The sequence below is a fragment of the Solanum stenotomum genome, chromosome 10 (genome assembly GCF_019186545.1).
Source record: "Solanum stenotomum isolate F172 chromosome 10, ASM1918654v1, whole genome shotgun sequence".
Taxonomy (NCBI): domain Eukaryota; kingdom Viridiplantae; phylum Streptophyta; class Magnoliopsida; order Solanales; family Solanaceae; genus Solanum; species Solanum stenotomum.
Genome location: NC_064291.1, coordinates 31,379,459 through 31,396,347, shown reverse-complemented (window position 1 = coordinate 31,396,347; position 16,889 = coordinate 31,379,459). Strand labels below are relative to the sequence as shown.

The window sequence follows — 16,889 nt, the reverse complement described above, 5'->3', positions numbered from 1 at the left end:
AAATGGAAAAAACAAACAAAACAAGAAGGTAATTGTATATAATTATAATTTGCATGGGAAATGCGATGGGTTCTTCAAAAGCATCCTATACACAGATTCTTGTAGCATCTTCAATTGGATTAATTCTTGCTGCTGCTGTGCATTATCGTCTCAAGAAAATCCGTGATCAAAAAATTGTTCCTCGTACTAAAGTTACTAATACTGGTCAGATCCTTAGGTTTGAGAGTTTTTCTCATTATGTAGGTAATTTTCATCTTCTTTTATCTGTATGTGTTGTCGTTGTTGTTGCTATACAATATACCTATATGATCATTAATGGATATATTTATGCAGCTAGACAAATGGGATTTAGTGACAAGAGGGAATGTCCACATTTGTGCAAATTATCAGCTGAGTACATAAGGAAATCAGAAGGATGTGAAGAAGATATATACAACTTCTTTTCTAATGAACCAGATGCTGATTCTCTATTCATTAAGTTAGTTGAAGAATTTGAGAGATGTATCCTTAGTTACTTTGCATTTCATTGGACCCATGCTTCTCATATGATCAGTCAGGTCTGTTTAACAACATCCATGATCTTTAATTTCAGCATATAGTATATATATATATATATATATATATATATATATATATATATATATATATATATATATATATCTCAAGTCCTCTCTTGTTACATCATCTTTCAGATTTTGAGTGCTGATCATGCAGAGCCAAAAAAGAAGCTCAAAAACATTGTCATGGCTGCTACAAGGTATTACCACAATTATATATATCCAATTATCACTACACCAAAAATGAATTGTAGCACGCAATTATTAATTAATGACAATAGCTTATTTGTCGCTAAATATGTTTTTTTTAAGGAAATTACTAGTGATTATCACATTTTAAAACTCTTTGTAAATGTTGCTATAGGGTATAGCGACATTGAATCTAATGGCAATTAACTAATGTTGGTAAAGACGTTTTGCAATCCTTGTTAAAGTGAATATTTATTGTTGCTTAAAGATGTTTTTGTTGTAGTGTATTAGGATTATATTATATTTACTAATTTAAAAGAGGATTAAAATGATGCGAAGGGAACAAAGATTTGAAAGGGTGACAAAGAATCTGAAGGTTGCAAGAGTATTTACGACGTTAGTTGAGGAGATGAAAGCAATAGGGCTAGTTTCAGTAGATGATTCAGAGTGCACTGATGTGATGGTTCCAATGGCTCACAAAGATAGAAGTCCAGTCCTACTCTTTATGGGTGGTGGTATGGGAGCTGGTAAAAGCACTGTGCTCAAGGATATCCTCAAGGAGTAAGTATAATTCATTATAGATGTACTCGACTAATTGCTCGTTAACTAATGATCTCTCTTAATTTGTAGACCATTTTGGGCAGGAGCAGCAGCTAATGCAGTCGTAATAGAAGCAGACGCTTTCAAAGAATCAGATGTGATTTACAAAGCCCTTAGTTCCAGGGGACATCACAATGACATGCTTCAAACAGCTGAATTGGTACATCAGTCGTCAACTGATGCAGCATCATCGCTTCTTGTAACAGCACTTAATGAAGGGAGGGATGTCATAATGGATGGTACACTGTCATGGATACCCTTTGTGGTGCAAACTATAACCATGGCAAGAAATGTACACCGAAGACGTTACCGTATGGGTGTTGGATACAAAGTGGAGGATGATGGATCTGTAACTGAGAGCTATTGGGAACAGTTGAATGAAGAACAAGAGGCCACTGATGGAAATAGAAAGAGGAGACCTTATAGAATAGAATTGGTTGGAGTTGTTTGTGATGCTTATTTAGCTGTCATTAGAGGAATAAGGTAACACATTTAATTCTTTCCAGTTCTAGTCTATGTTTCTTGAACTCTTCGAAAGTGTAAACGGGTGGGTGCGTGTCAGATTCTTCAAAAGTAGTGTATTTTTGGAGAATCCGACACACGTGCGGCATCGAAAGTGAAGAGTCCGCACAACTTAGGTTCTGGTATATATGGTGTAATTAATTTCTACTTGTTTTTCACAGGAGAGCTATCATGTGTAGAAGAGCAGTAAGGGTGAATTCACAACTGAAATCACACAAGAGATTTGCAAGTGCATTCCATACATACTGTCACATAGTAGACAGTGCAAGATTGTACTCTACTAATGCATTGGAGGGCCCTCCTAAGGTACAATACAACCAAACAACTTCCTACAAAATATTTTCTGCTTTTTTATTTCTTTCATTTGTCTCAACATTCTTATAATTTTCCTACCATATGGCTTGTTAATATAATACTAAATGGGATACTCCCTGTTAAGAATATTATTAAGTAATAAAATTGTGTTTTCTCTAATAGCTTAAACTTTTAGATGAGATAGTCACACACTTCAACGTGATATCAGAGCAAGCAAATGTCTTTAAGATCGAATCTCACTACCACTCATATCAAATAGAATTTCCACGTACTTGGTCTTGAAATCGAATATCACCGCCATCCATATAAAAAAAGAATTTCCACATGCTTGACTCATGAAAAAAATGAGGGGGCGTGTTAAGATTTTAGATGAGATGGTCACACACTTCAACACTCCCTTCATTCGTGACACTATTTCCTTATTAGTGTGTTTCAAAAAGAACATATATATTTGAAAACATCTCAACTATAAGCTTCTCATTTTATCCTTAAAGGAGAAGATTTTATAGCTACCTAAATATTATGGCATGTTTAAGACCATGAGTAATTTCAAAAGTCTTATAGCGCAACAAATTAAATGCTATATATCACTACAACAAACGTCTTGCCGAGTCAAACTGTGTCACATAAATTGATAGTAGTTGCTAACTCGTATAAATTGTAAATTTTGATGTGGTTTATTGGAACAGATGATAGGGTGGAAGGAGAAAGAAAGGACATTATTAGTTGATCCAGATGAGATAAATGTACTGCAAATGGTTGGAAGGTTGAATGATGGAGCAAACTCCATCTATGAACTTTACAAGAATCCTCACCCAGCATTTCAAGCAGGCTCTGTTTGGAAAGATATTGTCTTGTCGCCTTCGAGGCTCAACATTCAGAAAGAACTCAAGTATTCTATTCAGAAAGTTGAAAGGATGAGAAGCTAGTTGAGTTACTTCCTACTAGTTCTGATAAAACCGCAGATACATTAGTATTCCCACTATTCCAATTTATGTAACACCATTTGGATTACGAGAATCAAACATTTTAATTTTGATAGTGAATTTTGGCATGTAATTGTAAGGTTTTAGAAAATAAAACTTATATATATGTATAATGAAACTATGCAAAAGGAACAACAAGTGTCCGATTTTCTGTTCTATATTAGTATATCCATGAAACTGCAACAAGATAATGCAGCTAATTCTACCATCACGCATGCTGTACTTGAAATCCAGGATGAGTGTTACCAAATGCATTTTCTTTGTTTATTTTCAACTCATTTATAGCATTGATATATATACAAATAAAACATTCTCAATCAACTCCAACCTTTGTCATGGCGAATATGGCAAAAAAATTTCCTAGATAATTTTAATATACAGAAAAACTAAAAGGTATGAAACCATTGCACATGTTTGTCAATCATCTACAACAGCCCTTACATGAACGACTATGTTTATGCTTCTTGCAAATGCTATCTTGGACCTGAGAGCCGAACAGCCGAAAGATAAGCATCGCTGTTGCAGTCTGATGGTGCAGAGGTGCCGGATGAAGTACCCTCGCCACTTAGTGATTTCAAATAACTTGAAAAAAGTCGTGACCCCATTTGAGAAGCAGTTGGCGGTGAAGGGACATGGGAGATCCCTTCCAGCATTTGCACAACCTTAGCCATGGATGGCCTGAGAGACATGTCATCCTGTATACACCACAGAGCAACTTTAATTGCTATGGAGACCCTTTCATCCTCTTCTTCAACTTTCAAGTTCCTATCGATAAGGTCTTCCAATTTCCCCTCTTCCATCATCCTAAAGGCGTATGAGGGAAAATGGGATTTCTCTGAACTTTGTGAAGGATCATAATTCTTCCTACCTCCAATTATCTCAAGCAAAACCATTCCATAACTAAAAACGTCACTTTTCTCTGATATGGCATAATTTGTGATCCATTCTGGTGCGAGATATCCTCTTGTACCCCTCATGGTTGTGAAAACATGGCTCTGCTCTCTGGTCATCAGCTTAGCGAGGCCAAAATCTGAGACCTTGGCAAGGAAATGATCATCAAGAAGTACATTTTCAGGTTTGATATCACAATGCACAATTTTTACATCACAGTCCTCGTGGAGGTAAGCTAGGCCTTTTGCTGTGCCAAGTGCAATATTAAATCGTGTATCCCAGTCTAGCAAGAATTCCTTGTTCTTCTTGAAAAGCCATTTCTCTAAAGATCCATTTCCCATGTACTCATAAGCCAGAAGCCTGTGTGTTCCTTCAGCACAAAAACCTCTCAGTCTCACCAAATGAAGATGATGGATGCTGCCTATAATACTAACTTCTGCTCGAAATTCTTTCTTTCCCTGGCCAATGCCTTCCAATTTCTTCACAGCAAGTCTAGTCCCATCTGGAAGGACCCCTTGGTAAACTGAACCAAACCCTCCTTGCCCAAGTTTTATTGAGAAGTTATTAGTTGCATTCTGAAGTTCTTTGTAACTAAAACGAATCGGCATCCCTGATAGGCCCTCCAAGAAATTGTCTTCTTCTGAACTCCCCTTTGCAGAATCAGGCATCTTGTTGTTCTTTCTCCTCTGATATCTGATACCTCCATAAATTAGGCCAAGAATGACAATAGCCGAAGAAATGACGATACCAAAGACAATAGGTAATCGTCCCTTCCCACCTCCACCTCCACCACCGCTATCCCCATTCCCCTGGCTAGCTGATACTTTAATGTATGACTTGAAACCAGCTCCATTAACCGAACCTTGTAAACTTCCTATTTGATCAAACATAAAACAATTCCCTGAAGTGCTATCAAAGAACATAGCAGCACATGAGCAATTGCCAACGCAAGAAGCTTTGCAACCATTTAAATCAGTTTTAGCAGATGGAGAAACAAAACCAAGTGCAAAATAACCAAGACTATCCCCAGCATCTACAAGCTCCACATCTTTATTGCAAAACGAAGCAGTCTCAGGTTTGCAAGATGGAAGGGCTGATGGGCACTGACACTTGTTGCCACTATAACAAATGAAATATGGATCACAAGAGTCTGGTCTGCTGCATTCATCTTGTGGAATTCTTGTCCCCGAGTCAAGCTTCGATTCATCTTGAAGAATGCTAAAAGTAATGGAACCATCTTCTCCAAGAACAGCCAACCGAGTCGCATTTGGATATTTATCATCAGGGAAAATGAACTGCCAGAGCAACACTCTCTTCTCACCATAAATTTTCCAAGCATTTCCATCAAGAATTGCTGAAGTGACACCTCCTCCAACTTGATTGATAGTCCTTCTATCATCTTTCCCCATAGCCCAATAAGGCTGTGGAGGCTGAAAACTTGCAGAAAGAACCATATCCCCAGACTTAAATTCAAGTGAATAACTCAAATTATTGTTGTTAGGAGTGCTTACAAGCTTCATTCCTTGAGTGAAATTCTGGCCTGACAGAAGAGTATCAACAGGATGTGTGAAGCTTTCCCAAATAACGCTACCATCTTTCCCAACCAAAATTAGATTCCCCGAATCCTTCAATTCCATGGCGGAAACTCCTTTATCAGCCGTATTCGTAGACCAAATTGTTGATTTCCCACTTTGCAAATTGGCATTTCCAGTATCATCAAAAACAAAATTATCATTATTTCGAACAGGGGAATCTCTGTTAGCTGACCAAACGATGGTAGAGCTACTTACATGGATGACAACAAGAAGGAACAAGGTAACATCATTAGTAGGGTTAAATCCAAATGCAAATTTGGAGCTATTGGAAACAAGAATTAATCCATCGTTGTCTATCCAAGTCATTTGAGAGCCTTGAAACCCCAGATTCAGTCTGCCTTTATTCTGAACACTAGCTATACAAGTCTCAGGCAGAAATAGGAAGATCATTACTAAATAAAGGGAAATCCAAGACTCCATTACCCAATTTGGAACAAGAACAATCTGGAAAATATCCACCAAAACCTCAGATTCAAAAGGGGAAAAGTTGAATGAGAATTATGATAAGAAAGAAGGCAGGGAACTCATAAATGACATTGTCTATCACATTCACATGGGGTATGAAATTATGGTCCAAGAATCAAAAAACGTGAAAGTGAACAAGGACCCACAAGAGCAGAAGAAGCAATAAGAACTCATTCAAGTCAAAGCTCTGAAAAAATTCATTTGAATGAAACAACCAGAGAGGAAGACAGTCTACACAGGAAGACAGCACGTATGCAAGAAGAGTGATGAACAGAAGAAGTAACAAAATTGCATTTGTTTGGTGCAAACGCAGGTTTTGTGTGGCTTTTTGCTGATATGAGATAAGAGAGAGAGAGAGAGGGAGAATACAAGAGGGAAGAAAGGCAATGAATCTGTTTTGTGCTTATGTCAGAGAAATGGAGAGATCTGAGAAATGGGTAGAAATTGCAGCGCAACTACTACTCTCGCGTTCCATTTTATATGTCATATCTTTCTATAAATAGTTGAATCACAATACTTATTTTTTTATAAAATTTATGCATAAATTATCATATTTTATTTATTATACCCTTGATAAAATAGATAATTAATTTTATCATTTATTATTAAAGTTGACTTAAGAAAATATTAAATAAAGATAGAAGGATAAAGTTATATCATTTGTTAATGCAAGTGCAAAATAAAAATGTGACATATAAAATGAGACGGGAAAGTATTACCTATGCCTATAAAATATAAAGGGAAATTAAACTCATCATCATTTGCTTTAAATACATACAACTGGGGGTGTACAAAAATCGAACCGAAAACCGAATCAAACCTCAAATTTAGTCAAATCGAGAATAAAAATCCTACTAGTGGTTGGTTTGACTTGGTTTGATATTGGAAATAAAAACCCAACTATATTTGGGTTAGTTTGGTTTTAACTAAAAAAAAATAACCTGACATTATATATATAATTTTAAAATTTTATTTTATACATAAAAATATTTACTTTGATATCATTTTTAAATATTTCTTGTACTTTTTCATAGTTTTTATCTTTTAATATATTATTATTTCAAGTTTGAAACTTAAAATTCTAAATGGTTCAACAAAATTAAATTAATACTAAAGGAAAAAAAATAATCAATTCAACACTAAGAATGACAATAATATTGAATATTTGTTCTATGATTTTACATTAGTTTATTCAAATTACATAATCTAATTTTATTTCCTTTAATATTTAGTCATGTAACTAATACTTATTAAACTTATTTTAGCATGATTTAGTACTTTTAAATTATGATCATTTTCATTATGACTTGTTAATTTGCAATATTTGTTTTACGCGATTTCATTATTATTATTTTTTGTTGGATATTTTAGTATCTTTACTCATATAATATTTTGTGTTATTTTCTTAAGAAACACATTAGATAGTTGTATTTTGTTAGAACTAAAGAAATATTTGAAGTACAAGTAAATTATATGTTTGTATGAATATTTTTCCGAAAAAACCCGAAAATCCGAAAAACTCGAAAAAATCCAAAGTTAAAAAACCCGAGTTTTATTGGTTTGGTTTGGTGTATAGATTTAAAAATCCGGCACAAATGATTTGGTTTGATATTTGAAAACCCGAACCAACCCAGCCATGTACACCCCTACATACAACTATGTAACCATTTTATTGTGGCACTTGCATACATTAGTAATGCATAGGTATATTTCACTATGACCAATCTGAGTTGTGATGGACTGGCCAACAAGGAGGTCTCGGGTTTGAGTTCGAATTCTCCTAGATATGGAGTTACCTTTGTTAGGAAGCAATTTATCCTCAATGTGGGACCTTTTGGTGTAAATACAAATTTAATCGGGCTTCAATGTGAGTACTTGACACCGAGTGGAAAATCAAAAAAATATATATTTCACTATGATGTATTTATTTTACTTCTACATAACATTTTTCTACTGTTAATATCTTAGATCGTCACTCAACTTTCAATAGTTCACTTAGAAAGTCACTCAATTTTGTTTTATAACTCAAAAGTCACTCAACTATTAGTATTTTACTTAGTAAGTCACCCAACTACTAATATTTCACTTGGGACATCATTCAATTAATTTAAATAATTTTATTTTAAACTATTTTTTAAAGAAATAATAAGATATCTATTTTAATTATCTTATTGATCCGCTCCAATTATTTAAGTAATAACTTTTTGAATAAAACATACGGTAGCAATTGACCCAAAAAGAATAACCTTTTCCGTTCTAGTAATTGTATAACTGGAATTAAATATATATTAAAAAAAGTTGGAATTGATAAGAAGTAATTAAAAAAAACGGACGGTAGCAACCTTCTACTATTTTTTTTTAATAATAAAAAAAAGGTAAAAACAAAAACTATATTTCAACAAACTCAATAAAATGATTAAAATAAGCATCTTATTATTATTATTTTTAAAAGAATAGTTTTATTATTATTATTTTTTGTAATTTTATAAAATTTAATGAAAAATTATTTAAAGTGACTAAGTGACTTTCGAAGTGAAATATCAATAGTTGGGTGACTTTTTAAGTGACACATCAATAGTTGAGTGAGTTTTGAGTTATAAAATAAAGTTAAGTCACTTTCTAAGAGAACAACTCAAAGTTGAGTGACTTTCTAAGTGAATTATTCAAAGTTGAATGATCATCTGAGATATAAACTCCAATTTTCTACCTATAATAATAATAATAATCACATATTCACATTTATTATCATAAAAAACATACTCTTTATAAAATTATCCCTCTATAACAACTATATTCAAATATTGTATAATAATATTCTGTAAAATATATATTATGTTTAAATTAAATATTAAAATTATTTACGATAATCATTATTAATGGCATGCACATGATAAATTACAAATACAAATATTTATATATTCGAATGTTAGAAACACACCTAAAATTATTTACTCATTTTTTGAGATTTATATCTAAACTATTGAAAAATGTAAGTTTCAAGACTAACCTATCATTTATTAGCTTTGAGTTTGAAATTTCAACCTTGTCAAGCCAGCCTTTGGTAAAAAATATTTGTAGTAGTATATGACTTGCTTCATACGCAAATGAATTTTATGCCTTAAGTCATTTTTGAAATAGCTGCACTTAAAAAAAAATGAATTTTGATCATGATTTAAATAGTGGTCCCAAAATTGATAATTGTATGCTTTCCCCCCTTTAATTCATATAACATAATCTTCATTAAAGAAGAAAATGTTCCGTATCATGATTTTTTCAAATTTGAAACTCTAATCAAAATATATAAATACTATACTCATTTCATCACAACTTCAAGTATATCAACGAGACTATATCCACCAGTAAAAAGATTGCTTGCGAGTGATTATATTTACTAATTCTAACATGTTACTTATTTTATTTTTTTGAATTATCAATATATATCTTATGTAAGCATTTTATTTATTAAGATTTAAAGTCATAAATAAAACATATATTTAACACATGAAGTTGAATAAATTCAGAGGCATTCTCAAGCTGTCAATACATACATTAAAAAAAAATAAAAAATTGTTTACTCCTTAGTTGGTAGGACCAGTGTCACAGTCTGTTACAGATGGATAGTAGTAATTTGTAGGACTAATTAATGGAATAGTTTAATAGATAATATTCAACTGGAAATCTAAAAATTAATGCTGAGTTGCTGACTAGTGGTTTGGAGGTTGGGATAATTAAATGTAGAGGATTGAAATGTGACCAAATTAACTTTTAAAGAGTCAACAAAGACTAAAAAATAAAAGGAGGATACTTCCTTAGTTGTTCTTTACTCCGTCCCTAATTACTTGTCAACTTTTTCTTTTATAATTGTCTTTAATTACTTGTCCATTTTGACAAATCAAGAAATGACAAATTCTTTTTACCTATTATACCCTCAATTAAATGACTAATTATTTTGAAAAATGTAGAACTTTTCATCCACTTCATAATTAATAGGAGTAAAATGATAAACTCACTATGTCATTAATCATTTTCTTAATAGGTGTGTCAATTTAAAAGTAGACAAGTAATTAGGGACTGAGGGAGTACTTGTTTTATTTATATTAAAAATATATTTTATTTATTTATTTTGACAATTTGTAGTCATTTTCCTATAATCTTTACTCTCTCTTTTTTACCCTCCCTAGGAGCTCCCACCCCTTTTTGCTCTATTGGTAACTCGAACTCACAACTTTCAGATTGGAAGTGAGAGGTGTTTACCATCCGAGCAACTCCCTCACGTCCTTTTACTATCTTATAGTTTTCAAATATATCATTTTTTATTTTGGAAACAAAATTATTTTTTTAAAATTTCATCATATGGCCTAACACTCACTAAATTTTAATTATAAAAGTATTTTTTATTTAATATAATTCAACTTAACTTCAAAGATTAATAACCCTCAAAAAAACAAAATGTAACAACTAATTTAGGACAAAGAAAACATCTTATTTCATTGTAACCTTTATTATTAACTAACTATATAAAGTATTAGCAATTAAACTTAAATTTTCAAAACATTATTAAAATGGAACGGAGGAAGTACTTGCAATTTGAGTTCTTGGATTTCCCTCCAAATGTCCCACAGTCCCACTCTTGTAGTTTGTTATTTGGGAATTGTTTTGACAAGAAAATAATATACCTACACCCGTTATTCACAAAAGATCATAGTAATTAACCATAGCAAAATGATTTATTTAAATAAAAGTATATGGAGTATTAGTTAATCATAATTAAATAATATAAGTGTGTGAAAAAACATCACATATTCACCGATTTGATATAAATATCAATCACGAATAATTTATTCTTCATATAGTGATTTAAACTTTTCTGAAGATAACGAGTAATTTAATTTATTATAGTTATTGTTTTCCTCTAGTTATGAGTAGCTAAACTTATGACTAGAGTTATGAAGCTTAGAATATGGATGATGATAATGAATGTTTTATAATAAAATATCCATTTATCAAGGGGTGATTATTGTGTATTAAGTCCCTTTCACACTTAACGTTTTCTTTAAAAATGATTGACAACCATTACTAAAAAACTTGCTTGTATTTTGACCCATTTGATCATAGAAATTCAAATTAGGAAAAAGGTTCATTAATTGGAATTTGGTGCTACCAACCACCATCTAATAACTTGAGATCAAGAGAAAATGGTTAACTAGAGACTTTTGATGGATGAACGACACCCAAGTGTTTGAGAAGGATTTAGGGTGATATTCTCGTAATTGGGCCGAAAGTCTTTAGGAGTGTCATGACCCGAGTCTAGATCCTAGGTGTGATTGGCACCCAAGACCATGAATGATCCCAAGCGGACCCTTGGTACTGACATGCTACTAATGAACTAATCATACATATTCTTGAGAGTCGAGCGGAAGTTGAAACATAATTACCTTGTTCTTCCAGGTATGTAAGACTATCACAGTATTGGACTAGTTCGTCCTCACGCCCTACATCTACTTTCAAATAAGTAAAAGAGAAATCTAGGATTCTACCCCTAGATTGAGTATTCTTAAGATAAGTTGATTTTGAGTTCTTGAGTTCATGTTTCTTTTAAAAATTTTATTCCTAATTATTGAGTTTCTATATTTTTATTGAGATCCTTGAGTTGATTTATTCATGTCTATAATTCAGCATGAACCCTAATTTGAGTTATCAATCTTAAGAAGATTTTCAAAGCCAACACTTGAGTTTTAAACTGAGTTTTGAGGAAGTAAGTATGAGAATGAGAAGAGTCGTATATATGAGTTCCATATGTTTATTTAGTCCCTTGAGTCGAGTCAATCATTCCCATAAATTCCACATAAACTCCATCAGTTGAGTATCTTTGAGAGGAGTAGTATCTTCAAGTTTTAAGTCTTGACTATTGCGTTCCTAATCCTTTTGAGATTATATTTCTAATCATGAGACTACTACATGTTACCCATGAAGGTCCTTGAGTTGAGTAGTTCATGTCCATAATTCCGCATGAACCCTATGAGTCGAGCAGTCCTAAGATGAGAGGTATCATTGAGTCCTTGAGTTGAGTACTTCATGCCCATAATTCCACATGAACCCTCTCAGTCGAACATTCTTGAAATGAGTAGCATCATTGACTCCTTAAGTTCTGGAGTTGTTGAGTACCAAGTATTGAGTTCTATGCATGGTTATTGAAAACCTTGAATTGAGTCGTTCACGTCCATAATTCGGCATGAACCCTATTTAAGAAGTCTTTTTTTACAAATTGTTTTAAAACTTGTTTTAAGGACTTGAGCACTGAGTTGAGGAAGAGTAGAGCTGAATTCATTTTCTTTAAAATGATATATGGGAACTAAGTATTCCCAAGAGTAAATGTTTTTACATTTAAGATGAGAGGAAACTAAGATTTCCAAAAGAGTTTTCATGAGCAGTTCTGAGTACCATCTCTTTTAAGAGAAGTATTTTTTAGTAATAATCTCAAAACACAGAAAGAGTTATATTTTTGAAAAACATATGAGCTATAGTATATTTTGGGAGTAGTATTGAACACCGATAAGCCCCCATAAACCATGTAGCCAACATGGGTAGAAATGGTTATACTTTTTAGATGATTCCTTAGTGCTTTTTAGCATAGGCTAGTGGATCCACTTAGTGAGTAGGTTCTATACCCCGGCAAAGTATAGGACTGCCCTAGCAGCATGAGGCAAGACGTTGTATCATCACATAGCTCATAGTGATGGTTGTCGGTTAGAGAAACTCCCACAAAGATATTTTGTATTCTTATATACATAGAGTTTACTTTGTACTTTCATATACAAGCATATTTTATCTTGTATCATTGCATACAAACTGAGTTACTATTGCATTTTTCAATACATTGAGTTGCTTTCTAATGTTTTAAAAGTTTTCCATATATTGCATCTGTATTGTTGGTTTATATTGAGTTGAGTATCTAGAGTTGAGTACCCAGAATCGAGTATCTTATTATTAAGTCAAGCCTTATTTCACTGAGTTGAATATCTTATCATTGAGTTAACCCTATTTTCTCTGAGTTGAATTGAACTATGTTTCTTTGAGTTGAGTGAGTTGAGAAGAGGTAAGTATGTTTCTGTTCCACCAGTTCAAGCTTATGTTTATGCTTTAGAATTACCCTTACATGCTCGTACATTTCATGTACTGAGCCATTTGGCATGCATCGTTTCATAATGCAGATACAGGTATTCAGGATCATCAATATGCGTTTCGTTGAGGTCATGAGATGTTCTAGTCAGCATTCTTATATTTCGGAGGACTTCACATTTATCTTACAGCTAGTAGTTTGAGATGTCGCGGGTCTTGTCTTGATATTCTTCTGTAATATTAGAGGCTTCACAGATAGATAGTAAAGTTTGAGAAGTTTGTTTCATTTATTTTGTTAAATGTTTTAAAGACTTGAGTTGCCTATTTCTGGTGAGTTGAATGTACTATTTTATTCAGTTTTTAAGTTTTTTATGCTTGAGTTAGTCTTCCGCTTGTAGTCAGCCAAGATGAGGATTCACTTGGGGATCAGCAATGATTCTCGAGTGTCTGTCACGTCCAGTGTGTAGGCTTGGGTTGTGACACTCTTCCTCAACACGATCTTGGAGTGGGGGAGGGGTTTCTGGCCTTGTCCCAGCCGCTGCTTGAGCTCCACCTCTTGCAGGTGTTGTCCTCCCTCTGCCCCTACCCCTATCTCTTTCTTGCCTCGGCATCGGCCTCCAACCACTGGTTCTGCTGCTGAAATTGATATTGTGACCCCATTGTGCCTAGTATTAACCATATATAGACAGAAAAATGAAAGAGGTTAGATACCAATATGAATCTCTATGTACCAATTGAAATTAGGATATAGCACGAAAAAGAAGGAATTGGGGAAATTTTCTTAAGTCATGTAGTCTCTTGAAAAAAAAGTGCAAATGTCTCTGTACCGTTCCACAAGACTTTACTAGATTTGTTTTGGTATGACAAGATTAAGGAACCTAGGGCTCTGATCTCAACTTTTTCACGGCCCAATCCATCGTAAGTAACACCCACACAGACCCTCGGTAAGAGAATCATAGTGTACTAGTATGATCATCGGCTAGTTCCAATATATGAAATATGAATAGGCAACCACAATTCATTAAGCAAATAATACACATTTACAAACAAGTACAACATAGCCTGGACTCCCAGTCTTTACCCTGTATGGATATGCATAACAACATTAATCATCACAACACAAAAAACAGTCCAGTTCTCATGATACCCACAGATACAAACTATTAGTGTATCAATGTAATACCTGTTCAGATGTTAGTGTACCGACATGGTACCCATTCCAGATGTCAGTGTACCAATGTGGTACCAATTTAAGATGTTAGTGCACCGACATGGTACCCGTACCAACAACAATATGTACTGACATAACACCTGATCCCAATCATCAACACAACATAATCACAACCGCAATGACTCAGAATCACACATGTTCATTCATGTAACACATTCATTGCATGCAATTGACAACATCTTTCATTACATATCATATCTTTTTTGATTTCCTTAATCATATATCATGCATGCATTATGACACAGTTAACAAGCACATATACAATAATAAATGAACAATGGCCTATTTAAACCTAGATTATTACCGAATTCTAAACCCCGGGCTATCCCATGTTCATTCTACCCAACAAGGGTCTTTTCCACCATTAATTCAAGTTAAAACCCTTTCCAAGAGTAACACCCTAAATTCTAAGGCTTACGAATCAAAACACAAGTTGGGGAAGTAATTAACTTACCTTTACCAAAAAACTTGGTGGAAAAACTAAAAAAAGCTTTCCTAAATCATCCATCCTTTTTCCAAGAACGAAGCTGCAGAAATAAGAGGTTTTGAGACTTTTTTTTTTGCATTAAAACCAGACTAACCTCGTTATAGCGGAGATTAATTCATCTAGCTATAGCGGCGTGACACCCACTATAACACCTTGCACATAGACATGTAAATGAATTTAATCGTATTATTAAATGATATTAAGGGTCGATTTTGATTGTTCAAAACCGAGAGATGTATTTAATTTGTGAAGTAGGGTGGAAAAAGAAATAATTTTCTCCCAAATAATATTACAATTGACAAAAATAATATATGAAACCTTTAACATGTTTTATTACACAATGGTTATATGAAACTTCCTTAACCTTATATGATGTCGAATGATTTATACTATTTCACGATGTCCTATAATATGCATCAATATTTTATTTTTCTTTATTTTTTTTAAAATAATATTAATTTATAGTTTTTTCCCTACCAACTTTTTCCTTTTAATTAAAAATTTGGAAAATTTTGGATCATGTTATATTCTCTGTATCATTCTGATTTTATCGTATGTCCTTAAAAGGGACATTTCCCTACTAACTAGAGACCCTAGTTTATTGTTTTGTTTCTTTAAAGGAATTATTGAAATGTATGCATCCACCAGTGAGTTATAGTACCAGGTCAACCTTATAGTATAAATGCAGTAAGAGATGAAACAATAGGCAATGGGAATAAAGAGTTTTTACGTGGAAACCGCCTTGCTCAAGGGAGTAAAACCACTACTTGTCACACATGATTTTTAACTACTTCCATTAAACACAAGCAAATAGTGAAACAGACTCCAAATACAACAATGAGATTAACCTCTTAATATCACGTTAAGTAATACCCCTATTACTTACTGAGCCAAAACAATGCATTCATTGCCCACTATATTAACTATCTCTAATTATTATAGACTTCAAAACGTAAGACCCACAGTTAACTCTAACAATGTTCTTACAACAATACACACAAAAGACTTTGATACGTTTCTCATACAAATGAAACGAATCCTACAATTTAAGCACAATACAAGCACTCTAAATGACTACACTTCAAGATTACGTTTGTCCCTTCTATCAGGTCTCTTAGAGTGCGTGTTCTTTTGTTCTTAAGTTCTTGAGAAGATCTTTGCTCTCTTTTGAATGAATGAATTTTGTTGTTTGTTATCTTGCATATATCAAGCACCAACAAAGTTATTGACTACTGAACAAAACAACCTTGTCCATTTCCATTGGTGAAGTACGCTGCCATTTTCACCAACCACCTGAGAAGACAGCTTTACAGATGTACAACATTACAAACCTGGACGAGAGCACTCTTCCAGGAACCCGGTCCCTGCGTTTATGAGTATCATCAAAACATCTAGAATCCATCGCCTTCTTTATTAATTATGATGAATTTGCAGGCAATAATTCACTACTAAAAAAATTGTAAAAAGAGACTTAAGAAAGAGACCTCATGAGGTCTCTTTTCTGAAAAAAGAGACCTAAAAAGAGACCTCAACGGTTGGTCACTATAATGTAGGTGGCTATTTTGTAGAGACCTCATGAGGTCGCCAAATAGAGACCTCACGAGGTCACCAATAAATTTTCCAATTTTTTTAAAAAAGAGACCTCATTAGGTCGCAATTTCATAATTTACATTTGTTTTATTTTTAATAAAGGTGGCCTCATGAGGTCACTATTATATTATTTATTTTTATTTGATATTTAAAAAAAGAGACCTCACGAGGCCGCTTTATCTCATAGCCTAAAAAATGAAATTGCCAAAAAGAGACCTCGTGAAGTCTCTTTACTGCATTTCTAAAAAATAAATTGTAGAAAAGAGACCTCATGAGGTCTCTCTACAACATTTCTAAAAACTAAAATGCAGAAAACAGACCTCATGAGGTCTCTTTTATGAA

General features: G+C 33.3%; 2 protein-coding genes across 3 annotated transcripts; one reads left to right on the top strand and one right to left on the bottom strand.

Annotated features, from left to right (window-relative positions):
• The first annotated feature begins 38 nt into the window (after positions 1-38).
• On the top strand, positions 39-3,136 carry LOC125878173 (calmodulin calcium-dependent NAD kinase-like). Of its 2 annotated transcripts, none has more exons than XM_049559362.1 (7): positions 39-239; positions 334-557; positions 693-757; positions 1,086-1,307; positions 1,377-1,829; positions 2,030-2,174; positions 2,873-3,136. In XM_049559362.1, the coding sequence occupies exons 2-7, from the start codon at positions 342-344 to the stop codon at positions 3,110-3,112; spliced, it is 1,341 nt and encodes a 446-aa protein (XP_049415319.1). In that variant the 5' UTR covers positions 39-239; positions 334-341; the 3' UTR covers positions 3,113-3,136. The 2 variants fall into 2 exon arrangements, with proteins under 2 accessions (XP_049415319.1, XP_049415318.1); XM_049559361.1 differs by having other exon boundaries at positions 45-243.
• Positions 3,137-3,409: 273 nt separating this feature from the next.
• On the bottom strand, positions 3,410-6,503 carry LOC125878172 (G-type lectin S-receptor-like serine/threonine-protein kinase SD2-5). Its single transcript, XM_049559360.1, has one exon. The coding sequence runs from the start codon at positions 6,073-6,075 to the stop codon at positions 3,643-3,645; it is 2,433 nt and encodes an 810-aa protein (XP_049415317.1). The 5' UTR covers positions 6,076-6,503; the 3' UTR covers positions 3,410-3,642.
• Positions 6,504-16,889: the final 10,386 nt, after the last annotated feature.

What these genes read in the sequence shown, in the direction of transcription:
- LOC125878173 (XM_049559361.1), top strand. Translation starts at nt 54, where the DNA reads ATGGGAAATGCGATGGGTTCTTCAAAAGCATCCTATACACAGATTCTT. An exon ending in GAGTTTTTCTCATTATGTAG is followed by an intron (nt 244 to 333) that starts GTAATTTTCATC and finishes ATATTTATGCAG; the next exon opens with CTAGACAAATGGGATTTAGT. An exon ending in CATTGGAGGGCCCTCCTAAG is followed by an intron (nt 2,175 to 2,872) that starts GTACAATACAAC and finishes TTATTGGAACAG; the next exon opens with ATGATAGGGTGGAAGGAGAA.
- LOC125878172 (XM_049559360.1), bottom strand. Translation starts at nt 6,075, where the DNA reads ATGGAGTCTTGGATTTCCCTTTATTTAGTAATGATCTTCCTATTTCTG.